The sequence below is a fragment of the Arachis hypogaea genome, chromosome 2, assembly GCF_003086295.3.
Source record: "Arachis hypogaea cultivar Tifrunner chromosome 2, arahy.Tifrunner.gnm2.J5K5, whole genome shotgun sequence".
Taxonomy (NCBI): Eukaryota; Viridiplantae; Streptophyta; class Magnoliopsida; order Fabales; family Fabaceae; genus Arachis; species Arachis hypogaea.
The window spans coordinates 26,493,279-26,520,590 of NC_092037.1; the positions used below are offsets into that span (position 1 = coordinate 26,493,279).

General features: G+C 34.9%; 2 protein-coding genes across 7 annotated transcripts; both read left to right on the plus strand.

Moving 5' to 3' along the window:
* Positions 1 to 9,732: 9,732 nt before the first annotated feature.
* On the plus strand, positions 9,733 to 18,460 carry LOC112742010 (uncharacterized). Of its 6 annotated transcripts, none has more exons than XM_025791236.3 (19): positions 9,733 to 10,356; positions 10,439 to 11,348; positions 11,426 to 11,494; positions 11,573 to 11,771; positions 12,235 to 12,319; positions 12,690 to 12,827; positions 12,918 to 12,999; positions 13,084 to 13,143; positions 13,257 to 13,309; positions 13,393 to 13,559; positions 13,852 to 14,017; positions 14,922 to 14,979; positions 15,060 to 15,116; positions 15,196 to 15,444; positions 15,956 to 16,017; positions 16,492 to 16,548; positions 16,630 to 16,723; positions 16,813 to 16,953; positions 17,860 to 18,460. In XM_025791236.3, the coding sequence occupies exons 2-19, from the start codon at positions 10,560 to 10,562 to the stop codon at positions 17,944 to 17,946; spliced, it is 2,613 nt and encodes an 870-aa protein (XP_025647021.1). In that variant the 5' UTR covers positions 9,733 to 10,356; positions 10,439 to 10,559; the 3' UTR covers positions 17,947 to 18,460. The 6 variants fall into 6 exon arrangements, 3 of the variants coding, with proteins under 3 accessions (XP_025647021.1, XP_025647016.1, XP_025647010.1); XM_025791231.3 differs by having other exon boundaries at positions 9,733 to 10,204; positions 10,424 to 11,348; XM_025791225.3 differs by having other exon boundaries at positions 9,733 to 10,204.
* A 734-nt stretch (positions 18,461 to 19,194) lies between these two features.
* Positions 19,195 to 26,254, plus strand: LOC112742028 (arginine biosynthesis bifunctional protein ArgJ, chloroplastic). The gene is made up of 17 exons (XM_025791246.3): positions 19,195 to 19,375; positions 19,464 to 19,586; positions 20,470 to 20,593; positions 20,671 to 20,744; positions 21,049 to 21,093; positions 21,275 to 21,325; positions 21,416 to 21,484; positions 21,618 to 21,676; positions 21,853 to 21,922; positions 22,466 to 22,546; positions 22,626 to 22,712; positions 22,969 to 23,091; positions 23,495 to 23,557; positions 24,086 to 24,163; positions 24,243 to 24,388; positions 25,281 to 25,351; positions 25,813 to 26,254. Exons 1-17 carry the CDS (start codon positions 19,310 to 19,312, stop codon positions 25,893 to 25,895), a joined length of 1,413 nt encoding a protein of 470 aa, XP_025647031.1. The 5' UTR covers positions 19,195 to 19,309; the 3' UTR covers positions 25,896 to 26,254.
* Positions 26,255 to 27,312: the final 1,058 nt, after the last annotated feature.

Here is a 27,312-nt window from a genome sequence, read left to right on the forward strand (position 1 = left end):
ATTTGGATGATTTCTCCATGAGGAATTATAGGTGTTTCCATAAGGTTCACCCATGTAATTCACCTCTGCCATTACAGGATTCTCAGGATCATAAGCTTCTTCTTCAGAAGATGCCTCTTTAGTATTGTTGGATGTATTTTGCCATCCATTCAGACTCTGAGAAATCATGTTGACTTGCTGAGTCAACATTTTGTTCTGAGCCAATATGGCATTCAGAGCATCAATTTCAAGAACTCCCTTCCTCTAAGGCGTCTCATTACTCACAGGATTCCTCTCAGAGGTGTACATAAATTGGTTATTTGCAACCATGTCAATGAGTTCTTGAGCTTCTGCAGCCGTTTTCTTTAGGTGAATGGATCCACCTGCAGAATGGTCCAGTGACATCTTAGAAAACTCAGATAGACCATCATAGAATATATCTAAAATGGTCCATTCTGAAAGCATGTCAGAAGGATACTTTTTGGTCAACTGCTTGTATCTTTCCCAAGCTTCATAGAGGGATTTCACCATCTTTTTGCCTGAAGGTCTGAACATCCACTCTAAGCTTGCTCAGCTTTTGAGGGGGAAAGAACTTGGCCAAGAAGGTCATGAACAGCTTATCCCAAGAGTCCAGGCTATCTTTAGGTTGTGAGTCTAACCATGTTCTAGCTCTGTCTCTTATAGCAAAAGGGAAAAGCATGAGCCTGTAGACTTCAGGATCTACTTCTTTAGTCTTAACAGTATCACAGATCTGCAAGAACTCAGTTAAAAATTGATAGGGATCTTCTGATGGAAGTCCATGAAACTTGCAGTTCTGTTGCATTAGAGCAACTAGTTGAGGCTTCAGCTCAAAATTGTTTGCTTCAATGGCAGGGATTGAGATGCTTCTTCTATAAAAATTGGAAGTAGGTGTAGTATAATCACCAAGCATCCTCCTTGCGCCTCCACCACTGTTATTGGGTTCGGCCATGTCTCTTTCTTTTTCGAGATTCTCTGTAAGATTTTCTCTGAATTATTGTGCTTTAGCTTCTCTTAGCTTCTTCTTCAGAGTCCTTTCAGGTTCAGGATCTGCTTCAACAAGAATGTCCTTGTCCTTGCTCCTGCTCATATGAAAAAGAAGAAAATAGAAAAGGAAGAGGAATCCTCTACGTCACAGTATAGAGATTCCTTTATGTGAGTAGAAGAAGAAAAGAATAGAAGAAGGATGAGAAAATTTCGAACATATAGGAGAAGAGAGAGTTCAAATTTTTAGATGAAGAGAAGTGTTAGTAATTAACTAAATAAATAGAAAGGGATGAGAAGGAGAGAATTTCAAAAATTATTTTTGAAAAATAGTTAGTGATTTTCGAAAATTGAGAGAAGAAATATAATTAAAATTAAAATTTGAAACAATTAGTTAATTAGAAGAATTTTGAAAAAGAGCGAGGAATTTTTGAAAATTAGAGAGAGAAAAGTAGTTAGGTGATTTTGAAAAAGATAAGAAATAGTGAAACAAACAAAAAATCAATTAGTTAGTTGAAAAAGATTTGAAATTCAATTTTGAAAAGATAGGAAGTTAGAAAAGATTTTTGAAATCAATTTTGAAAAAGATATGATTTGAAAAAAAGATATGTTTGAAAAGATATGATTGAAAAGATATTTAGAAAAAGATTTGATTTTTAAAGTTAAAATTGATTACTTTGACTAACAAGAAACTAAAAGATATGATTCTAGAATTTAAAGATTGAACCTTTCTTAACAAGAAAGTAACAAACTTCAAATTTTTGAATCAATCACATCAATTGTTAGTAAAGTTTTCGAAAATCATGAAATAAAGTTAAGAAAGAGATTTTGAAAAACAATTTTAAAATTTTCGAAAATAACAAAAGGAAAAAGGAAAGATTTGATTTTGAAAAAGATTTTGAAAAGATAAGATTTTTAAAATTGAAATCTTGACTTGACTTAACCCAAAGATTTCGAAAATTACGAGTAAAACAAGGAAAATATATTTTTTATTTTTTTGAATTTTTAATGATGAGAGAGAAAAACGCAAAAATGACTCACAACATGAAAATTATTAATCAAAACACATGATGCATGCAAGAACACTATGAATGTCAAGATGAACACCAAGAACACTTTGAAGATCAAGATGAACATCAAGACTTATTTTTTGAAAAATTTTCAAGAAAAGAAAAACATGCAAGACACCAAACTTAGAAATTTTTCATGTTTAGGCACTATGAATGCAAAAATGCATATGAAAAACAACAAAAGACACAAAACAAGAAAATATGAAGATCAAACAAGAAGACTTATCAAGAACAACTTGAAGATCATGAAGAACACCATGCATGAAATTTTCGAAAAAATTTTTTGAGAAAAATAAAAATATGCAATTGACACTAGACTCAAACATGAAACACAAAAATATTTTTTATTTTTATGATTTTATGATTTTTTTTTGGATTTTTTGAAAATAATCTTTAGAAAAATGAAAAAGAGAAAAAAAATTTTGAAAGATTTTTGAAAACTTTTTGAAAATAAAATTACCTAATCTGAGCAACAAGAGGAACCGTCAGTTGTCCAAACTCGAACAATCCTTGGCAACAGCGCCAAAAACTTGGTGCACGAAATTGTGATCATCAACAATGGCGCCAAAGACTTGGAGCTCTCAAATGTGAATCACACTTTGTCACAACTTCGCACAACTAACCAGCAAGTGCACTGGGTCGTCCAAGTAATACCTTACGTGAGTAAGGGTCGATCCCACGGAGATTGTTGGTATGAAGCAAGCTATGGTCATCTTGTAAATCTCAGTTAGGCGGATTCAAATGGTTATAATGGTTTTCGAATATAAAGATAAATAAAGCATAAAATAGAGATAGAGATACTTATGTAAATCATTGGTGGAAATTTCAGATAAGTGTATGGAGATGCTTTGTTCCTTCTGAATCTCTGCTTTCCTACTGCTTTCATCCAATCATTCTTACTCCTTTCTATGGCAAGCTGTATGTAGGGCATCACCGTTGTTAATGGCTACTTCCCATCCTCTCAGTGAAAATGGTCCAAATGCTCTGTCGCAGCATGGCTAATCATTTGTCGGTTCTCGATCATGTTGGAATAGAATCCAGTGATTCTTTTGCATCTGTCACTACGCCCAACACTCGCGAGTTTGAAGCTCGTCACAGTCATTTAATCCCTGAATCCTACTCGGAATACCACAGACAAGGTTTAGACTTTCCAGATTTTCAAGAATGCTGCCAATGGATTCTAGCTTATACCACAAAGATTTTGATTAAGGAATCCAAGAGATACACACTCTAGCTCTCGCTTGTAGAACGGAAGTGGTTGTCAGGCACGCGTTCATAAGGACGGATGATGATGAGTGTCACGGATCATCACATCCATCAGGTTGAAGTACAGCGAATATCTTAGAATAAGAATAATCTTGAATTGAATAGAAGAACAATAGTAATTGCATTAATTCTCGAGGCACAGCAGAGCTCCACACCTTAATCTATGGTGTGTAGAAACTCCACCGTTGAAAATACATAAGTGATGGTCCAGGCATGGCCGAATGGCCAGCCCCCATGAAGGTCTAAAATCGCATGCACTGATTAAAGATCAATCCCAAAGACCAATGGTCTAAGAGACATCTAATACACTAGCAAAAAGTTCTATTTATACTAAACTAGTTACTAGGGTTTACAGAAATAAGTCTTAGTGCAGAAATCCACTTCCGGGGCCCACTTTGGTGTGTGCTTGGGCTGAGCTTGAGCTTTACCCATGCAGAGGCTTCTTTTGGGGTTAAACGACAAGTTGTAACGTGTTTTTGGCGTTTAACTCTGGTTTGTGACGTGTTTCTGGCGTTTTACTCCAGAATGCAGCATGAAATTGGCGTTCAACGCCAGTTTGCATCGTCTAAACTCGAATAAAGTATGGACTATTATATATTGGTGGAAAGCCCTGGATGTCTACTTTCCAACGCAATTGAGAGGGAGGTCAGAATCCAATAGCATCAGCAGTCCTTTGTCAGCCTCCTATCAGATTTTTGCTCAGGTCCTTCAATTTCAGCTAGAAAATACCTGAAATCACAGAAAAACACACAAACTCATAGTAAAGTCCAGAAATGTGAATTTTACATAAAAATAATAAAAACATCCCTAAAAGTAGCTAGATCCTACTAAAAACTACCAAAAAACAATGCCAAAAAGCGTATAAATTATCCGCTCATCAGTAACTAAGAACTTTATTCCTCTCTTCTACTTCTGTATCAAAAAATTAAAGAGAAAAAAACAGACAAGGCTCTATTTTGAGCATTCTTTCTTGATTTACTACTATACTTATTATTCATTTGTTCACTTTCATGTTTGATAAATATGTGATGCAATGATTTAGGGCTTATTCTTATTGAAAGAAATAATTTAACATTTTAATTACACAACAATAAGAGTATTTTGTAATTGTTTTGCTTTAGGAAGCTCTTTGCAATTTACTATACCACGGAGAAAAGGATAACTTGGAGGTAGCAATATATTGTGAAGCTTCTAAAAAAGTCACCAAGGACTTTCTGGGAATTTCGTAGATTGGGTTAAGGTCCAATTTCGGAGCTATTTAGAAGAGAACATTACAAAAAATTCAGTATTTAAACATGCGAAAGAGTAATAACATTATATAGCTTATAGTCTTTTAGGTGCTACCATTTTTTGTTTCTTAAATAAAGAGGTTTTGATTTTGTTTTATATATCATCCATCAACATCATCTCCAAAATTGTTCTAACTTCTTGAATCAATTATAAGTTTTTCTTCCAAAAATTACTCACTTTCTATGCTATATATATGTTGCCATCTATCCAAACATAGTAAATGAAAACCTACATATGACATTTATATTACAGTAACATTAATAATAGAAATGGATATGTTGTTCCTTTGTTTATTTGCTAATGAGAGAATAACATCATAGTTTAGTAAATTGTTCTTTTGAACATTATCATTAAAGAAAATAGTCTTTTCTGCCACTCTTGATTTGTGCTTTACACATTTTACTCTCCTGCTGTAATGTACAGACTGTTAGGAGGCTGGGAAAGATAGAATTGATGAATATGGAGGCTGGAAAAGTTGCTTGGGTTAAGTTGAAAAAGAATATCGCCACATATTAAGACGGTGTGTCAAGCTTTGTTTTATTCGAAACTTAAAGTTAAAAAGCGTTGGATCTAAAATGAATACAAAAATAACTTGTTAAACTGATTACTTAAAGTCGAAATAAAACCAAGAGAAGTACTTAATCCTGATCTTACAAAAGATCATGGAGGGACCGACTTACTACGACTGACATCTTTGAAAACTAAACAAAATCATCACCAAAAGCTAATAAGTGACTTAGGTTTTTAGTCACAAAAAGCTAAAGAAACAGCCACGATAGGCAATATTAACAACATTCATCCATACCAAAATACCCCATGCCGAAAAATGGGGAAGTTTTTAAGGACAATAAAAGAAAAATTGTTTCAGCTACAACTATTACAAATCCAAATTGTTCATAAAGACCCACAAGTTGGGCCATTTAAATTCTGAAAATTAAAATTAAAAAGGGATATGGTCACCAGAAACCTTGTTAGAAACATCCTCGACTTGTACCGACAAGGTCGGGAGAGTTTCAGGCTGAGTGGTGGAAATCGGGAGAGTTCCAGAAGGAGTAGGTTTATCATCAACCCAAGTAGGAAAGCCATGAGAAGTTCCCTCAACCTGAGCCTTCGAAGTCTTCGGGTCGGGCATAGGAGTATTCTCCTTCTCGGGCGTAGGGACTATCTTTCCATCCATCCACCATAACATTGTCAAGACTAATAAGGGAGATGTCTACCTCGAGAGCTATAACTCAAATTGGGCCTTCAAATTTTCCACCAATTCATCCATTCCTTTACCTATGGTCCTCTCCAACGCGGCATATTTCTCCTTGGATTTGATGACCTCATCCACCAAATCCAGCTTCTCCCCGAAGACCCTGGTGTAACTCTCGTCAGCCTTCCTTTTTAAGCCCTCCGCATAGCCAAGGCAACCTCAGATTGTTTGGCCCTCTCCCGAGCTTTGCCAAGGTCAGAAATGAGTAACTCCTTCTCACCCTCCAACTTCTTCTTTGATTCCCTTAAAGATGCCATTTCAACTTGTAGATCAGCCAAAGTGCACTGAGTGGCGCCAAGGGGAGTTCTCCAACTCCTTCAACAAAGCCGCACGCACCCGAGCCGTTTGAACTCCACCCCAGGCATGTACTTGAAGATGGCTTTTTATGGAAACATCATCCATGCTAATTAAACTATGGGGAAGGATGTGTTTTTCGTTCCAAGCTATTGCATCAAATCCCTGCTCTTAAATACCCACTGATTCTGAAATCTTACGTTTTTTAGGGTTCGACTTGGGATCGGAAGGTGGAGGAAGAGTTGTTTGCTTTGCTGAGCTAGAGGAAGGGGGAGTTAGTTGAGGAGTAGGTTACAGAGTCAGATCAGCAAGTATTCTTACCGAGGCAGAAGCTCCCGAGTTTGACTTAGAAGAGAGGAGAGGTCACCCAATTCACTTACCTCTTTTAGTTGTATGCTTCATGCAACAATATTCTTTCTGGCAGTCCAAAGTATTTTCATAGTAGCTGACTTAGGAGTGATTTTTCTGTACAACATCAAAGTCAGGTTACATTAGTCACTAAGACAATTTGACAAAGCCATATCTATAAAATGAAAAAGAAGACTACTTAACTCGGATTGAAGCTGACTTGGACTTCCTAAATATCTCTTGGTATCCAAATAAGGAGCTTGGCCTCGAAACTTCTGGAATAATTCGACTACACTCTCCTCAACCTCATCTAAATCGTCTGAATTGTACTTAACTATTATAGGATGTTCTTCCCAATACAAAGGAAAAATAGGCTCATCTCTCTCACCCAGAAAAAAAGGCCGGACACCCTCGACAGAACGGATCTTTAAAAAGTAATTTTTAACATCATGAAAGGACTCATCAAAAATAGCAAAAACCTTCTACCCTTAACTGCATGAAAAGAGATCCAACCCTGTTTCTTGGAACTGAAAGGCTTGGTGAGGACTAAAAGAAACTTTTAGAGAAGGAAGGACCTCAAGTTCTCGAAAAAGAAGTTGGTATATTTTCAAGAAACTCCAAGAATCAGGATGAAGCTGAGAAGAGGCAACATTACAGAATTTAAGGACCTCAGACTCAAAATTAGAAAAGGGAAGACTAACTCCTAATCTTATGAAAAAGCAATCATACACATAGATGAAATGGCACTCCAATTTATTAAGTCGGGGAAAAACAGACACTCTCTTCAAGATTGGCAATTACAATTTCATATTTCCTTTCATCCTCCCAATTTAGACACAACCTATGATGCTTATGAAAAGTTTCAGCATACTCATTATCAATAATAGAGACAGGAGTAAGTACGGATATCTCTACCTAAGTTAGGTCGGATGAGACTTTAGAAGAAATATATTGAATTATGAAACAAGACATAAAGCTATACTTACAATACAACAAACACAGAAAAATCGTCACAACAAGTCGGCAAGTCGGGTATATCAAAGCAACTGCAACAATCATAAGAAGTCGGGTCATTATCAACAACACTAACAAACACTTATAGAATCTCATACACCCAACGACTACAATCACATTACCAAACACAGAAATAGCGCCATCTTCAATAGCTAAGGTGATACCATTTGGGGAAAATACAGCGTAAAAATCCCACACTCAAGACTCACGGTAACAATTAAAAATACAGATTCAATAAAGAAAATAAGCAAAGTTTTTTCAAATTTTCTAAAAAAGACAAAAGACATTATCAAAAAATAAAGCAACAACACCACTCAGAGCATAAAAAAAACAGAGATAGAAATTCAAAAAGGTAAGAAACGCTAACCCTAAAGGAATGCAAATCAGAACAAAGCACTTGAACAGCAAAGACACAAACGCTCCACTCCAAAGGCGTATACAAAACCCTTTCTATTCAAGATGGAAAAAATTTTGAATTCAAGAACGGATGCGAAAATGAAGTTGAAGAAATTTTTGAAAGAAAGAAAATGGGCAAACATTTTAGAAGAAGAAGCGAAAAAGGAGAAAAAGAAAGAATTTTGATATTTATAAGACACAAAGGGCAAAAAAGTAAATCTACACATCCTTATTAATGATGTGCGCGATTTTCAAGGTAACCACAAAAGCAACGTGCACCATACCATTAAAGGACGCAACATTTCGAATTTTTGAAAAATACGTCAAGTACACCTACCCCAAAAGGCAGCATACCTAACATGGCATAACTATATCCCGAAGATCAGGGAAGTCAACAAATGCTCGAGCCCAACCCTACAAAAGCTCGGACTCAAGTAGGGACATTGTTCATACCCTGGCTCAAAAGGAATAAAAGGCCATCCAACGAAGGTGGCCTCATCTATTCCTACTCGACCTCATAGAGGCCAGGTGCGACGACGACAATTTAGCCTTACTTATTTGAATAAGTAACTAACTCCTAAGATATCTCCTATCCATCTAGAAATGAGAGCTGAACAACTTCCTTAGAAAAGGGGAACGACCATCCACCCTTCAAGGTAGAACTACTCTAAAAGGTAGTTATCTTTTCTACTATAAATATACAGACATCCTCAAGTATATTGAGAACTCAATTTACTAAAAAACTACTTTAAACCTTTACTAATTTAAGCATCAGAGTCCTTTGCAGGTACCACTCCCACCTCCTTACGAAGAACTCGGACAGTAACACCTCGCCGCTAAAGGAAGTCAGACGCTGCCACAAAGAGAGTCTGAACCTGACGTCTAGGCCCCAAAAACAACTCAATTTCAGGTAACCATCAGAATAGTATTTATTGGGATTTAATTGTTTTATAACAAAATTTGTTTGAAATTTACTTATTTAATACATATATTAAAGATTTAGTTATAAGTGATAGAAAATCAAATTGTTTATCAGAAATAATTCTTAGAGACTTTTAAAGTAATAAAATTTATTAAAAACTAAAGTGTTTGATGTAAAATTTGTTGGAACTCATTTAAAAATTTACTCTTATTTATATGTATTTATAAATAGGTGAATGTTATGGTGTCTATCATTTTGTACTTAAGTTACTAAAAGAAATAAATAAATAATATTTAATAAATTTTATATAATTTATTTTTTATTTTAAACATTTTATTTTTTATTTTAAAAGAAAAGTTAGGCAATTTAGACACCATAACAAAGACACCATAAAACTCACCTTATAAATATGATGCATGGGCCGAGGATTCAGGAAGCAGCAGCCCAAAAAGAAATAGTTGCTAACTCGGTGGAAAATGTACGTGTGTCGTACATAGTTTATGGAAGATTAATTTAATATTTTGTATAGTGGAGCCCAATGTAACATTTTTCTGGCCCTGCCCATGAACAGCTATATAGAAAAGCAATCCAGGTCATGTTCATACTGAATACTGATCCAATTTCCGAAACAAAAAATAGGCATTTTCAGTTTTCCACTTCCACAGTGGTAGATACTACTATCCTTGCTTACCATGGAAGTCATAATTAACCCTTCATCACGTTCCACGTGTGACTTACACGACACTTCACCCAAAAGGCGGCTCAAGGGTGTGGGAGTAGGACTCTAGCTACACAGCCTAGTGGCTCTGCCACGTCCTGTGATATAAGTGGCCCAACTTGCCACTGGGTCCCACTAATTTATCCATTTGTCTTCTCGTCCCTTCCAAAAGATATTTGCGACAATTCTCATTTTTTCAATTTATTTATTTTTTATTTTATTATTACTATATAAATTTTTTTCTTACCAAATTTCGGACAGTTTCTTTTTTGCGAAACTCATCGCCACTCTCTATCTCTCCCTTCCATAAAGTTGAAATCTCATTCTCAACCGCGAACCAAGCTTCTCGCTTCAGTTCGTTGCCGCTATCGTCTTTTTATCTTTTTCTGTCTTGTGGAAAATCAAACAAAACAAAACCAAACCCTAACCCTCTCTCGATTTCACTTTCCCTGTTTTCGAATCTTGTTTTAGTGTAAAGCTCAGTGCTCTTTCCCAATCTCAGATCTGTTAGTTTAACACTCGATTCGAATAAGTTCGAGGTGGTCTTTGGATTTTCCATGCAATTTGGGGATTCAGAGGCTCTCTTTGGATTTGAATTATTGTTTCGTTTGGATTAGTTTCTCTTTTGAATTGGTGTGTGTGGTTTTAAGGTAGGTTTGGTATTGTTGATGTGGAACTCTGTTGTCTATTATTCAAATTCAATTAAACGGTTAAGAAGCGGTTATTGTTCATTCAAACACGCGTTTTCTAACTTCATCTGGACGCGTGATTGAATTATTGACTCGCGTTGTTGTTTCGTTCGGTAATGTTTTAGTGTTTTCCAGTGTGCAGAGTTATTAAATGATTCGAAAACTGTGTTTCTAATTCAGGATTTCGTGCTCCAGGCTTTCATTTTGACACGAATCTCAAGTCTGCCAGTAGTTTCTTCGTGAATGCTGTGCGGTAGTGTTGCTTTTCTGGTAGTTACCACCTTCGGATTTGCAGAAGCTTTGTTTATAGATTTTGATGGGAGAAGAAGCTCTTTGTGTTCAAGCTTTAGCAGATGGAGAGAAGGAAAACAATGAGGAATTAAGGACGGAACTGAAGAGGAACTACGACCAATGTGATGCTGACACAACTGAGTCTCCTAATAAGAAACAAGCAAAGGAAGTTTCCAATGATGAATTGCGCTCTGAAGTTTTCAACCCGAACATTTCTGTGACTGAGAATGCTTTAGCTTTTCAGGATATTAGTAGCCAGCCCACGGAATCGGGAAATGGTAACCCTGCAGAGTGTGGGGAACTAACGTCCACTTGTTTTGAGAATTCAAGCTCTGATGAGACCTTAAGTGATGAAGCTGGTGATCACAATATCAATAGCACTTTTCGGAGTGATAAGGACCCCAGTAGCTCCGCAATTTCTTCTTGTGTTGTACTGGAGATTCCGAAGCATGTTAGTTCAACTGGGATTAGAAAAATTACTTTTAAGTTCAGTAAGAAGAAGGAGGACTACGATTACCAATCACCTGCTCCAACTTATAGACCTGCTGGCTTTGCTGAAGGCAGTAATCCCTATGGTTTTCATGGGGATGATGAGGAATATATGGCAAGGGCTGATTATAGTGGTGGTTCGTTGGAGAGCCTGGGTGGAATGGGATATGCTCAAAATGGAGATTTCAACTTGTACACTCGCAACATGGAGTTGAAGATGTCGAAAAAGGTAGTCCCCAACTGCTACCCCACAAATGTCAAGAAGCTGTTATCAACTGGTATCCTTGATGGAGCTCTAGTGAAGTATATTTACAACCCGGGAAAGGTAAAAGCACATATTTATTTTTCCTTTCATATTCTCACGATTCTGATAGTTTTCTCAATTTTTGAAATTTTTGTCAGGTTGAATTACCTGGGATTATTGATGGTGGTGGATATTTGTGTGGCTGTTCCATGTGCAATTATTCCAGAGTAAGATGCATTATTTCTAGTTAGGATTGGAGGTCTTTTCTATTTACAAGAAAGCTGATTTAATCTTGATGATTTTAGGTGCTTAGTGCCTACGAGTTCGAGCAGCATGCTGGTGCCAAGACTAGGCACCCAAATAATCACATATACCTAGAGAATGGAAGACCGATATATAGTATTATCCAAGAAATAAAAACTGCTCCACTCAGCATTCTAGATGAGGTTATAAAAAATGTCGCTGGTTCATCTGTCAACGAGGAGTCCTTTTTAATATGGAAAGGTGAGAATTATTTATCTGGTTTATAAAACAGTATCAGTTGACTATTTGCTTTGGTAGTTCTTATTTCTGGTGCCTTCTGGCCTGCAATATCCTTAGTAACCCAGGACAGAACCCTGATTATGTGTTATTTTAGTTAGAGATGATATGGTTTATGCTAGTCGAAGAGTATTTTCTTTCAATCATGTTTTGATGTTGAATATTTCATCCTAGCTAGTAGATACAAAAAATGCACTCCAGAAAACCCCTCCCCCCCCCCCCCCCTTTTATATTTTTTCATGCTTTTAATGTCCAGGAAGTGATAGAGGAGATAAAATATTATTTAATTTCTGCATATTTTCTGCTGCAACTTTCATGAGAAGACAGATTAAGCCTATTGGTAGGGGCATGGTAGGAGGTGTTTCAAATTTCGTTGCATGGACTTACAATTTTTCTTATTTTGTTTCCTTTTCCATGGTGTGTCCAGAAAGTATTTTACAAAGCAATGAGAGGGCTCAGGGTTATAAGAATTATGGCACCAAGTTTACTGGCATGCCTCATAAGAAGACAAGGTAAACCAGAATCCCCCCCCCCCCTTTCTCTCTTCCAAACAAAAATCATACACCCTAAACTCAATTTTTTGCCACTTTGTTGCTCTTACTTTTGCTAAAGTCTAAAGCATGTGACAAGTACATTAACTTTACACATTACCTTTATATTAGTTAATAGTGATTTCCAGTATCAACTATTTTTGTTTTCTATGATCACGAATTGAAACTACTTAATATTGTCAGGTTTCAATTATTTTGTATTCTTGAATATTTTAGATTCAATGCTTATATATGTCAAATGTTAAGATTTTGAAGTTTTATGCCATTGTCTTCTCGAAGTATGGATAAGGTCTGACAAGATTGAATGCAATTTTGGTTTTTGCTTTTCCAGCCAATCTGTGGAAATTTTGGGTCAGTTGTCTTCTATCCATGTGCCAAGTCATTTTGAGCAACAATTGAATGTGAAGCAGACAACTGACGAGTGGAAACCTGTGGTAAAAAGAAGTGCTGATGGTTGCACTAAAAGAAGGTATGTTGTTTTTCATTCAAAAACTTTTTGTGTTGCTCACTTATTTCTGGCTTGACTATGTAGTTTGAATCTGGATTTTCCCTTTTTCAGGGACAATGATTTACACAGGTTACTCTTTATGCCAAATGGACTACCAGATGGTGCTGAATTGGCTTATTATGTTAAAGGACAGGTGTCTTGATATTTCCTTTTAATATTTTTGTATTGACGGTTTCTTATTCTTTTCAGTTTCTAACTTGTTTGATGTGAATTCCAGAGAATACTTAGTGGTTACAAACAGGGAAATGGTATAGTCTGTAGTCATTGTGATATAGAGGTATGATATGAACATATACATAAGAGAGCAAAATAATGTTCATTTCCCATAAAGTACTTTATTTTTTATTTTAAATTATGTATGCGTTACTATTTACGTTCATTTGTAAACAGATAAGTCCATCACAATTTGAAGCCCATGCTGGAATGGCTGCGAGACGCCAACCGTGAGTAGACTTTTGAAGCACCACATTTAAACTGCCTGTACTATTTTTCTTCATCCTAAGACAATTTATTTATTTATTTGCAGTTACCGACACATATACACCTCCAATGGGTTGACACTTCATGATATAGCTCTGTCTTTGGCAAATGGTCAAAACCTGATGACGGGACATAGTGATGATATGTGTGCAGTATGTGGAGATGGAGGAGATCTGGTTCTTTGCAATCAATGCCCCAGAGCTTTTCATGCAGGTTGAAATTTGATATTCTATTTTTCTTTTCTATTGATTATATTAGTTTCTGATTTTTTGTTTTACAAAACATATGCACTGTTACCCTATGCATCATTAGAACTGATATCGTAATTGTAAGAGATATATGTTTTATTGTATCAGTGTGTTTTGGACAGGATATTGCTTGAATGAAATTTAGGGTTCCTTAAGATGTTATTCTGTTTGGTAAATGGCCTAGGTTATTATGGCAGCAGAAGATAAATTAGGAATTTATTGATACTGATATTATGGCCTTTGTGTAACAATTGCAGCATGCTTGGGTTTTGAGTGTGTTCCAGAAACAAGTTGGCGTTGTCTAAATTGTAGAAATAGTGCTGGTAATGGAAGAGAATCTTCTATGATGACATCAAGTATGATACGGTTGACACGGGTTGATAAAGCACCTGAGTTTGAAATGGGAGGATGTGTTGTCTGCAGGTATGTTACATGGTTCCTTAGTATCGTCTACAAAAAATATATCTTGCTTAGTACTACTTGTATCCATAAATATATATAGATTAAGAAATCATTAATTTCAAAAGTATTTTAAGTGTTTAGATTTATAACTTGGACTAGGACTGAGACTGAGAGATTGAGATTGGGAGACAGAGACTGAGAGACTGAATTAAGTCTCTGTATTGTATTTGATATAAAATGTACTGAACTGAGTTGTGATTTAGTATTATCTTTAATTTAAAAAAATATGAAGATTGGGGGTAGATTTGGAATTTGAAAAGTTAAATTAAGATATCTTTTAGAAGAAATGTTATTAAAGTTTTAGTCTCCGTCTCCAAAATTTCAGTCTCCTGTGTCCCCACTTTCTGAGGGTACTGAAAGGACTGAAATTTTAGGGAGGGAGACTGAAATTTTAGTTCTAATCTTTAACCACCAAACACAATACTGAATCCCAGTCCCCCAGTCTCAATCTCAGTCCCCCTAATCAAACGCCTACCTTAGCGCATAATCAAGTACACATTAATTAATGAATAAGAGTATAAGTGACAAAGTGCATTAAAACATCCTTAAGCTAATCAAATGACTGACATTAGTGGATAAAATTTTGGATAAAAAATAAACTGTATTATTGGATGCAGGGGTATCTTGAGTAGCAGTCTTTTCAACTGTATTATAAACTGATGTTACAAAATCACCATTTTAAAATTATGAAATAAGTGCACCCCTAATGGATGATAAAGGGTATATGGGAATGGATTCTGTACCAAATGATCTAACAATGAATAACCATCACTTTCTTACATTACAAGGATTTTACCTTAGAAGATCTAAATTAATTTTTGTATAATTTCTTAATTATGTCTTGATTCTTATGATTGGCATACAGGGCAAACGATTTCAGTGTGTCTAAGTTTGATGAGCGAACAGTAATAATTTGTGATCAGGTATGCTTTATACATGAAAAATTTGTAATTAGCCATTTCGTTACTGATAATCAAGGCACTAATTTTTAATGCTTATCCAGTGTGAGAAGGAGTATCATGTTGGTTGCTTACGGGAGATAGGGCTTTGTGAGTTGGAAGTAAGCACTGAGCCCTCTAGCAAATAATATTTATGATTCTTGTAAATTTTCTTATATTTATTATCATATATTGCCACAGGAACTGCCCAAGGATAAGTGGTTTTGTTGTGATGACTGCAATAGAATATATGTGGCTCTCCAGAATTCAGTTTTTGCTGGACCTGCCATTATACCAGTCTCCTTGTCAGAACTAATAACAAGGAAACATGAGGAAAAGGGACTATTTACCTACGGAGGCATGAATGATATCAAGTGGAGAATCTTAAGTGGAAAAAGCCGTTATCCGGAGCATTTGCCATTACTTTCTCGTGCTGCTGCAATTTTCCGAGTGAGTACTTATGGATTCTCTATAGATTAATCTGGATACTTGATTTTTTGCAGTGTTTGGTCCTATCAGCTGCTCCTAGTTTAACTTGCATATTTCTTGTTTGCATCTTTCTGTTTCCTGCAAATGTGCAAATTTATTCAAAATAAATATTTTTTACATGAGAATTGATTTTGGAGTCCATTATTATTCAAATCAAATATATTCTGTTTTAATGATTTCAACACATCTTAATGGTTGTCATGCTTTGAGGCTGAATGCACATTTTTCCTCTAGGTGCAACAACTGTGATCACCTTGAGATGAGCTTTACTTGTTCTATGAGGTTAAGCGTGAGTGTTAGGTTGATGTCATGCATTTCAAAAATTCCTGTGTAGTTATTTATTTATTTATTTGTTGGGTTTTGGTTTTCTCTTTTCACTGGCATTGAGATAGCTGTTTTGTCATTACCCATTAGTGTATTCTGTGACTTGTTTCAAACAACTTTTTCTCATGCTTTAGGAATCTTTTGGCAGGAGTGTTTTGATCCCATTGTTGCTACATCTGGACGTGATCTGATTCCTGTTATGGTCTATGGGTAAGCATCTATATTCCAGTGTTGGTTGACAGCCCTTACAGCCTACGATATTCTTGAGTGTATGATGAATACACATATTTTCTTTATCATTGTATCCCGTCTATATTCCTGAATAATGATTGCTGGATAGAAGAACTATACAATTGCCTCATTGGCTTTGTTTGCATCAAAACATCTTTTTAGGATGAAAAGTAAATTAAATTTACGCTTACCTATAATAACCAATACCCTTTTCAAGTTTAATATTCTCAGGTTTATACTGTATTACAACTTCACAAATCTTGGTATGGCTTTTTAATTAAAAAATCATTATACGATGATGATGGTGATGGTGATGATGATGACGATGATGCTTTTGTCACTCATGGTTGTAGATTTATTGCTTCAATCTGTGTTTGAAGATGCTTCTAGTTATTCATGATCTTTTAATGCAGCATATTTTCTACTATATAATATAATGTTAATTCTTTGCAGGAGAAATATTTCTGGCCAAGAATTCGGAGGGATGTATTGCATTGTTCTAATTGTCAAGTATGTGGCTTTCTATGTTATTGTTATTTTCCTGGTAGTCTCAACGTTTGGTTGTATTGACATTGTATCATACTTGCACAGTTCTGTTGTTGTATCTGCTGGGCTGCTTAGGATTTTTGGTAGTACTGTTGCTGAACTTCCACTGGTAGCTACTAGCAGAGAACATCAAGGAAAGGTAAGCAATTGCCTGAATCAAAATTAATAATGTCGGCTGATAGTGTAGTAGGTATGGCTAAGCTTTTACCTGGCGATATTTTCATTTAGGGTTATTTCCAAGTGTTATTCTCTTGCATAGAGAGGTTGCTGTCTTCTCTCAATGTAGAAAAGTTGGTGCTTCCTGCAGCTGGGGACGCAGAGTCAATTTGGACTAAAAAACTAGGCTTCAGAAAGATGAGTGAAGATCAGGTAATGTCATCCTGAGGTTGAAATCTATAGCTTTTACTGCATTTGTAAGACCATAGATCACACTCAAATACTCAATTACATAATAAATGGCCTACACTTTGGTCTTATTGGACATGGTGGTAAGAACCTTTGGAGAACCATACTACAAAAACTATAACCTAGAGATTATGCTAATTTGAGGATGAGTTATACCTCCTTAACTCTCCAAGATTTGCCAACAAAGTGTCATGACCCCTAACTTGTCTCTTGTTCCCTTTTATGGTTGGGTTTCTCTCTCTACGACTAACGTACAGGGTCCTAACATATGGTTTTGAGACATTCACTTTATATATATATATATATATATATATATATATATATATATATATATATATATATATATATATTCTGAGAATCAACTTATGTTTGGTTACTTTAGCTGAAAAATAGCTTAGATTTTTTTTTGTTTGAGTTGTATTAAAAAAGAAGTTATTGCATAATAAAGATGCTAAAAGGGGTATGAAATAATTATTTATATTATGTAACGTTTAATAGTTATGGTCAATTTGGTAAAAAGATAAAATTGTGTGTATTGTGCAAAAAGCTTTTTTCTGCCCCCTCAAAATTGTGGTCAAGCTCAACTCCTTGCTTCTGCTTTATATCATGAAAAGCAGATGAAATCCACTATGTAATCTCTACACAAATTACCCAAACCAATATGTGTAGCAGAACAAGTATTTTAAAGGAAGCCCTACTTAAGTTGAAAGGCCTACATAACCAATACACAACCGGCTATTTTATATTACTTGGTTGTGGTGGCCTGAGTTGAATTGTTTTACAGGCAAATCTTATTCTATTTGTTCTTGAAATAAATTGTTGCAGCAAGGATCATGCATTACGAATTATGAGATTTTATTTCTTTTGCAGTTATCCAAATATCTTAAGGAGGTGCAGCTAACCCTGTTCAATAAAACTTCAATGCTGGAGAAGAGAGTGCAGCTTGCGATAGAGTGATGCTTTTTTATGCAGTGCTGTAACTAATTTTTGGTTATATTCATTTGTTAGTTTCTTTCACAGTAACATTTCTGCTATACTCTTCCTCTTAGCAGCTTTCTTCTTCCTTTTGTTTTCCCCCTTATTTGTTTTTCTTGGTAGTATGGGTGTTTGTGGCTGAATCTTTTGGTGGCAAGCCAAACCAGCCATTCTCTCTTTCTTGTACAATGTAGGATAGAAGAGTAACCGTTGAAAATTGGGACAAACAGGGCCTAGAAGGAGGGTAGTAGGAATAGAGGAGTTTTGAAGGATATAAATAGCATGCTGACCATATTTTTTTCCTAAATTAGCATGCAAATCAGTATGAAGTTTTTATTCTTTATTTTTATTTTTTTTATATACTTGTATTGTGAATTTTAGTTGCTTGTTTCTTTTCCTTCTTAAAAGGACAGTGTAACGTAGTGATGAAGTCATGTTCATAACTCTTTGCTCCTTCTCTGGAACCACAAATAATAGCAAAATGTTGTTAGTTGTATGAATTTTGCGTAAAGCATTTATTTGCTTGATTATATAGCACCGAAAACAGCACGTTTGTTTGATGGTATGGTAGTGTGTGATTGTCATGGTATAATATTCGTTTGCGGTGACTGTTGAATAGCGCAACCTTTTGCTGGCACTGTATAAGTTTTGTGAAACAGTAAACTCTGAATGGATTAATGCTTTAGGTTAAAATTTCTATATTTCCACATGGTGCGTAGAATCTTCTAGCGTTTGGTAATGTTATAGTTCTTATGAACATTTTCCTTTTAATTTTATTATTATTATTATTCGCAAAATTTATGAACATCTTTCATGGACTAAAGATACTTGCATATGTCAATTTTGACGGGTGTAAACAATTTGGTATCCGATCCGAGGTTTACAATTGAATTCGTTTACACGTTTATGTCCTGTGTAAATTTATCATTTTTAATGACGAAAGATTTAAACCTTAAAAATTTTAATTACGAAAGATGTAAACTAATTTAATAATTAAAGATTAGGCTGGTTTGTCAAAAATTATTAGTAGTTTGTTGGGTAGTTTTATCAGACGTTTTAGGTAGTTTTGTTATACTAATTTAATTTTGCTGGGTGTCAAATAAATTTTTCTTTTGTGGTTAGAAATTAAACTAGTTTGTTTGGGATCAAATCCTTTATGCTTAGAATAAAATTTTTAAGCGCAGTAGAGTTTCATAAAATAAAAACGATAAATAAAGTCCATATGTAAAGGGGGGAATAAAAGACGATAATTTAGGCGAGAAGAGATTCTATATAGTATATCAAAAACAGTTACTTAGCTAGTAGCTACTCACTTTCTCTTCGCTTGAGCTGTGAAAAAAAAATAATGTATTCGTGCATTCCTCACCAACTTTTTCTTCAGTTGCATTCGCCGAGTTCCCGAAACCCAAAGGTGCATTTCGAATGTCTCTTTCTTTATGATCGTTGAGTGTTTGGTTGCTGAGTAAAGTGCAGTTTCTTAGATCATTTTTCATTTGCAGGTTTTCCCCTCATGTGTTCCTTCTTCTCTGCGGAATTTGAGGATCTGCACTGTTTCAATGAGTAAGGCTTCAAGTTACATACCAGCTGCTCCAATTTTTCTTCCTGAAGGACCTTGGAAGGAGGTTTGTTGTCATATTCATCATTCATCACAATTGTTGTCATTAGCATTCATCGCCTTAGGTTGAATTTGGTTAGTATAGTGATAGTAAAAACTGGTGTCTTTGTTTTTAGTTTCTCTATCTGAGTGCCTTCTCCACTCTATTTCTCATTCCAAAAGCAGCCTTAGATAAGGGTCCTTTGAATGTGTTTCTAGAAAGGGTTCGTTAAAAAAAGAAAAATAAGAATTTATAAAGTGGTAGTCAGTTTGAATAAGTTTCTCCAAAACATAGAAATACAAGACTGAATTAAACTGCTGTGTACTTTTACCATGTATCCAATCAATTTTTTACATTTTTAAGACTTTTAACTTTGTGAATAATTAAGCATTTAAGCCAAATACTTTTTCTGATATGACAATACATAAATCGGATGTCTGCATAATACCTTTTTGCATTGACAATAGAGACAAATTAAATACTAGAAATACATGGTTTTTATTCTTTTTTTTTTTCTTTTGAACCCATTGATAAAGTATAATCTTAAAAGTACTTTTAAAAAAATGATCAAAACACACCTTCAATTCTTTTCAGAAAGGTTTCTCTTTTGAATGATGTGTTGTTTGTGCTAGCTTCTTGTTATTTTACTATATTCGGAAGTTGCATTTTTTTTTATGATGAAAGAAATATGTTTATTGACTAGAAAATTTGCTCTTCTTGGTCATGCATTGGATGCCTAATTGTAGTTTATTTGCTATTAGATTCCCTTTCTAGGCCCAAAGCAATGTATGCTTTCAATTCTCGAAATGGGATGTTGTTATGATATTACATCTTCTATTCAAGGTTACTTAAAGTGGACAATATGCAAGTTGGTTTACCGGTAGTTGAATATATGATTTTGATCATTCAGATTCCAGGAGGAGTTACTGCTGCAGAGGGATTTAAAGCTGCCGGAATGTATGGAGGATTACGTGCCAAAGGAGAAAAGCCCGACCTTTCACTTGTTATGTGTGACGTTGATGCTATATCTGCAGGTTTGCTTGTCTTGTGGAATTTTAACTCAAATCAACTTGAGTATGGCATGCACTTCATACAATTGGATTTTCTTCAGGGTCATTTACAACAAATGTGGTTGCTGCTGCACCAGTATTATACTGCAAAAAGATGTTAGATATTTCAAAAACTGTAAGAGACTTCTACTTTTGTTGATTTCCTTTTCAAGATGCAGCCGGTATTGTACCAAATGCGTTACACAGCTTATGCAGTAACTAACCTTGTCAATATCTGATGAGCTGGTATCTTTTCCAAGCTCCTGTGCAAAATGCTTTCACTGTCCTAATGTATATTTGAGCAGTTTTTCTGTCAAGAAATGGATGATTCCTCAACCATGAGCTGAAATTCTAATAGCATGCATTGTGCTGCTGTTCCTTGGAAACTCTATCCTTCTTGCTTGATTGCCTGCTAATAAGTCAATTTTGGTACTTGTCAGGCACGGGCTGTAATAACTAATGCAGGCCAAGCAAATGCAGCTACGGTAGGATATCAAAACTATTTGTTTCATGTGCCTATGAATAATATTCAATAGTCCACTGAAGTGTGACCCAATCAAGTTACTTTAGTGCATCGATGAATGCTCTCTATGAACTTGATTCATTTGAACTTTTTCTAGTGAAGATTAATAAACATTTGGTTGCTAAGGCCCTTAATATCTGCAGGGTGAAGCAGGTTATCAGGACATGTTAGAATGTGTGGAAAGCCTTGCCAAGGTATGCATCCTTATTAAACAGATTTTGCTAACGGTGCTCCATGTCAAAAGGACTTGGTGTTAGTCAGTATTGTAAATTTCATGATTACAGCTTCTAAAAGTGAAACCAGAAGAAGTATTAGTTGAATCTACTGGTGTAATTGGTCAAAGAATAAAGAAGGTAAATGCAGAATCTCTATGCACTAGTTTTCTGTCTGCTTGTGTTTTTGTACTTTGTAACTGGATAACTACTTAAGCATTCCAACAAGCAGAAATTCTGTTTGCCACATTAATCACTTCTCATTTCCTTGCAGGGGGAATTTTTAAGCTCACTTCCCACATTAGTGGGTTCACTTTCATCTTCAGTTGAAGGGTAATCCCTGTATTCCATGATTACACTTTTGAATTTTACAAATGGCATGCTATCATGTTAAGAAACTAACTTTTTTTCCTTAAAAATTATTTTCGTCTGAGAAACATTGTTGTGTCTACCTTTCAATACATTTTTTCCCCTCCTTTTTATAATCTTATCATTTTGCTTGCATACAGGGCAGATGCTGCAGCAGTGGCAATCACAACAACGGACCTTGTTAGCAAAAGCGTGGCAATTGAGACTATGGTATCACTGTTTCCTCTTTTAATTGAAGGTTCATACAATCAATTTGTATTTACCTACTGTAGCATATATATGTAAAGTTTGTAACACACATGCACACATTTATATAAATTGCAACATTGTCATGTTTTGGACTCTGGATCATTTGGATGAATGGTTGATATGAACAATATGGTCCAAATTCATTTGGCTAATGGAAGAGCAAATAAAAAAATTGAGTATTTTGGAATTTCTGTGCAATCAAGCGCCTTAATACAAGCCATAATAGGATGTTTCATACTTTCATTTAAATGTGACCTGTATAGCTTGAGCCTTGTTAATGGTAGTTGGGAAGAAAAAGTAGAGGGACCATAGTTGCATGCATTTATTTGTATGGAAAGTAGTCTTGATAGGTAATTATGTATAATAGCTAGCTATAATTTCATCAACTTCAAATTTTCTAGACAGAAATCTTTAACTCTTTTTAAGTTTTGGTAGTTAATGGATTATGTTTGGTTCATAACAATATTTTATATTCCTTTTTTTTTTTTTTGTGGTGTTGGTTAGGTTGGAGGGACTAAGGTAAGGGTTGGGGGAATGGCAAAAGGCTCTGGGATGATCCATCCAAATATGGCTACCATGCTCGGGGTATGTCTAACATGATGCTTCTTTCTCATTTGAAATATATGGTTTTTCCAGTCTAATCCTTAAACTATATCTACCCTAGGTAATAACAACTGATGCCCGGGTAACCAGCGATGTTTGGAGAAAGATGGTGCAGGTTGCTGTGAACCGAAGTTTCAACCAGATAACTGTATGTAATTTTCACTTTGTTCTGGAACTGCAAATTCATTTAGTTATGTTGTATCTAAATTTTATATTTGATATTCTGTATATATCAGAATAACGGTGTTGCAATAATTTTACAATTTTAATTTTCTGTGTTGCTTTTAATGCAAAAGGGTCATATACTCATATTATCTCCATAAAAAGATATTGCTTTTCTGAGATTTGACCATGTTATGGATTGTGACTGATTCTTACCTTGTTTTTGCAACATTTTACTACAGGTAGATGGAGATACTAGTACTAATGACACTATTATTGCTTTGGCTAGTGGGTTATCTGGGTTGGGCTGTATTTCTTCACTGGACAGTGATGAGGCTACTCAACTTCAGGCATGCCTAGATGCGGTAAATTTGATCTTCTACATTGTAACGATATTATAATTTCATACTCCATTTTTTGCTGTTGAATAACTTAAAATAATGATTTGCTTCTACACTTACGGATAGCTTAGATTTCTAGTAAAACTGGAAATGGAAGTACTATGGGCTTTTAAATTTAGATTCTTTGTAACATGGGGAGATGGTGCATCGTTATGCCGCTATTGTGTGTGCATAAGTTACGAAGCTAGGATTTAGTGATTTCTATGCTGAATTCATAACATTTAGACTACTTTACTTGGGGGTTAATGGGTAGAAAAACGAAAAGAATGCAAAATTTCATGAATTTTGTTTTTATAAAAGAATCAGTGTTCCATGATTCCCTGTAATTCTTCAAAAATGACCTCCTAGTTTTGATTGCCCTTTTCAGGTAATGCAAGGTCTTGCCAAATCAATAGCTTGGGATGGAGAGGGGGCAACATGCCTCATTGAGGTATGCTTCTTTGAATGAAGCATATTTTTGCTTGATCGTGCTATTACATTATATTAATATTCTCCAATGATAATACTAGACTTCCTTTTTTCTCCAACGTTTATATTTCCTAGAGGTATAGATTTCATTCTGCACTTATTATCTCAACAAATCCTCTTTATTCAAATATTTTTTAGTTTCCCAACAAGTAGGCATGGCTCAAGAGTAATATAAAATATATATATATATATATATATATATATATATAATATATATCATTCTTTTTCCGCTTCTCTGTTTCCCTCCACTGCTTTTTCTGTTTTAATTGTCTGGCTCAGTATCCATGTTCATATTATTTTCCCCCAAATAAGATACATAAGCCATTGCTGATATCTTGCAAGGCCATGTGATCAGATCATTTTTCCCTTTGTTTTCTGCCTTTTCTGTGGTTTGATAGATGTGTAACCCAATTTTGCGGTCTGGTTGATGTTGATTAGTTTGAATGAGGACTCAATCCTTCTTGGTATGTATGTATCATCAAATTTGCAGGTCAATGTAGTGGGTGCAGATAGTGAGGGTGAAGCTGCAAAAGTTGCTCGTTCTGTTGCAGCATCTTCACTTGTAAAGGTACGAATAATTGAACTAAAGAATTTGTTACTATCTCAATCTGGCTGAAGAAACATTTTCTGATATAGTGTTTTATCAGGCTGCTGTGTATGGCAGAGACCCTAATTGGGGACGCATTGCTGCTGCAGCTGGTTATTCTGGGGTCTCTTTCCACCAGAATAAACTTAGGGTGGAGTTGGGGGATATTTTGCTGATGGTTGGTGGGGAACCACAATCATTTGATCGGTAGGACTTTCTGTTATTGGTTATTTTAGTTGATTCTGGTATGCTAGTGAATCATGATATTTCTTCTTTAGTTGACACTTCATCAGTAGTTAACATTTCATAATAAATCATCACCTATCTTGATTTTCTCAAGACAAATTAAATATTTTAATCCTGTGGGTACAATTTTTCCAGCAGACTAATCTTTTCAGAGTTAAATAGTAGTTTACTCCAATTTTTTCGTGAGACCCTTAGCAACAAGCCTCAGTGCTACTGTTAACAAAATTTATGCTCCGAATACTGGACGATAAGATATACAATTTTTTATGTTCCTGAATGGTATCAGTTCACGTTTCTGTTGCTTGAAGGAAACTATTGGCATAAATATCAATCATTTAATCAAAAAACTTTTGGTTAGGTTAGATTTCTTCCAATCAGTAACATATCCCTACAATGAGAAGATAAAGAATGAAAATGTGGTAGAATAACACTGTTTTCTTTACTAGGTTCCCATGTTTTTCCATGCAACGTGCAATAGGGTATCATGTACATTTTTTAGCACTCAACTTATGCTCAAGACCTTTGTCCATGGCTTCATGCAATTTAGAGTCTACCTTCTTGCAATATTTGCACTCATTTTACATAATCATGGCTTGTTGCTCTATTTTAGTTACCAACCACCATATTTTAAAGCAAAAGCTAGAGAATCAGGGGCCAAGGATAGCTTTGAATGCGTTATATTTTCATCCACACACATACTCAATCTCTTAACAGCTTCTAAACCAATTAGAACTAATCTTAACAATGCCTTTTCAAATTTTTAGCTGGAACAACATTGTTGTGATTTTAATTAGGAATTGCCATGTGGGTAGTTAGAGGTACACAATCTCTTGACAAGTTCCAAACATTGCAGGGTTGCTGCTAGTAATTATCTAAAAAGGGCTGGGGAGACTCATGGTACTGTTAGAATTAACATATCAATTGGTAAGTACATTACTGTAACTCAATAGCATATGCTTTTTCTTTTACCACTTCAACAGTATAATCCAGTGAAGGGATCTACTTCTATTGATAATTTTGTTAGTGTGTAGGGTTAATGATCGAATTCGTTTCTTAAAGATAATTCGTTCTCCAAATTGGTACTCGAAAGATTTTGTTAGTCATATTAGTTCTTGAAAAATATAATCGCAAGTCAAATGAACCTTTCCATCAGTGAGATGACGATGTGTCATATTAAGTACCATGTGACATTAAATTGTCATGTCATGTGACACATCATCATCTAACTGATAGAAAGATTAATTTGACTTTATAGTTGTATTTTTCAGGGTCTAATATGACTAACAATCTTTCGGGGGATTAATTTGAAAAACCTGGTTATCATTTAGGAACGAATTTGAGTATTGCCTCTTAGTGTCTAATTATATTAATTTTCCTACTCACAGGCAATGGACTAGGACATGGACAAGCATGGGGATGTGATTTGAGCTATGATTATGTAAAAATTAATGCAGAATACACAACATGACCCAATGAAAATCGCCAAACCTAGATTGGCCAAAGTTTGATTGCGCATTGCTAAGAAGACCGAACTAGCAGTATGTACTTGAAATGCACATGATCGCACCAGAAATGCTTTCAATATTGTCGAACAACTAATATCTAGTGGTGGCAAACAGACCAACCGTCACTTGTCAACAGAAAAAGGGGTTGGGAGAGACCGGGTAACCGATTTTGGTAATATGAAAATAAACAAGAAATAAAAACTCAACAACTATGTTACTATTAGTCTTGCAGCAATGTAAACCACAACTAGTAGATAAAAAAATATAACAATGTTCCACTTTCAATATTCACTTATTTATTCATTCAGATGGTCACTACTCACTATTCACTCTCATTTAAGCGAGACTTTCAAATTTACTTTCTACTTTCTTAACTTCTAAAGTAGTATTTCAAAGAAGAAATATGTTTCAAATACACATGATGACACCCAACAATTCAATAACCCATTATATCATATTAAAAGGGTAAAGCAACCAATAGGAAAATACATGAAAAAATGCTCTCACCATCTAACATCCTACTGACTTTAGTATCAGAATATCTTAGAGATTATCCACCTGACTTAATTCTAAGCGTGACAAAATTGGAATCTCTAATCTCCACCTCATTAGTTCCTAATCTCGCCTCGAGTACGAATAACAAGCAGAATTTGAATTTTAAATTTAGTGAAAGTTAAAATAGACTAAAGTCACGAAACCCAACCTACACATAGAATTGATGATGTCGACATTTTTTATGAACTGAATAAGATTACAAGAATATAGATAAGTAAAATAACGAAATCAAATTTAGTTTTATTTGAATTCCATAAAATAAGTACCTACATTTTAATTTCATGTCATGCTTATTTTGTATAATTACTTCCAAACATTATATTTGATTTTTTTTTCCATTTAAACTTGCTTTTCCCAAATACAATAATAAAAGAAGTATCAAGATCTTACACTCCACTATACACTTCGAATTTTTCAAATATCATAACCAATCTCGCTACGTAACCAATAAGAATTCTATCAACTTCTGCCAACTCTCATTTGCCAACTCTCATTTATAATTGTGTTTAATGAAAGTGTCTTTATAAATGTGTCTTCTGGATATATCTCCTTATACATGTATCTCCTTATACATGTATCTACTTATAATAATTAATTATTGTTGACAATAAGTTGAGCGATAGTATATTGGTATTCTATATTTTTTCACATAAAAACAAAAAATAAAGTAGGTTCACCGGCACTAGTTACATGCATTTCTTAAATGTGTCAGGCAACTACAAATGCATGTTTAAATAAACATGATACACCAACAAGAAGATTCCAACATTGGAACATGCAAGTAACTACTAAAATAAAAACATAAATATCACTTGAGAATGACCA

Bases quoted from the DNA above. Each gene is read 5' to 3' on its own strand.
- LOC112742028 (XM_025791246.3), top strand. From the start codon at position 19,310: ATGTATTCGTGCATTCCTCACCAACTTTTTCTTCAGTTGCATTCGCCG. The intron at 21,094-21,274 runs GTAGGATATCAA...TAATATCTGCAG, and splicing joins GCCAAGCAAATGCAGCTACG to GGTGAAGCAGGTTATCAGGA. The intron at 24,389-25,280 runs GTAGGACTTTCT...CAAACATTGCAG, and splicing joins GAACCACAATCATTTGATCG to GGTTGCTGCTAGTAATTATC.
- LOC112742010 (XM_025791236.3), top strand. From the start codon at position 10,560: ATGGGAGAAGAAGCTCTTTGTGTTCAAGCTTTAGCAGATGGAGAGAAG. The intron at 12,320-12,689 runs GTAAACCAGAAT...TTGCTTTTCCAG, and splicing joins ATGCCTCATAAGAAGACAAG to CCAATCTGTGGAAATTTTGG. The intron at 16,549-16,629 runs GTATGTGGCTTT...ATACTTGCACAG, and splicing joins TGCATTGTTCTAATTGTCAA to TTCTGTTGTTGTATCTGCTG.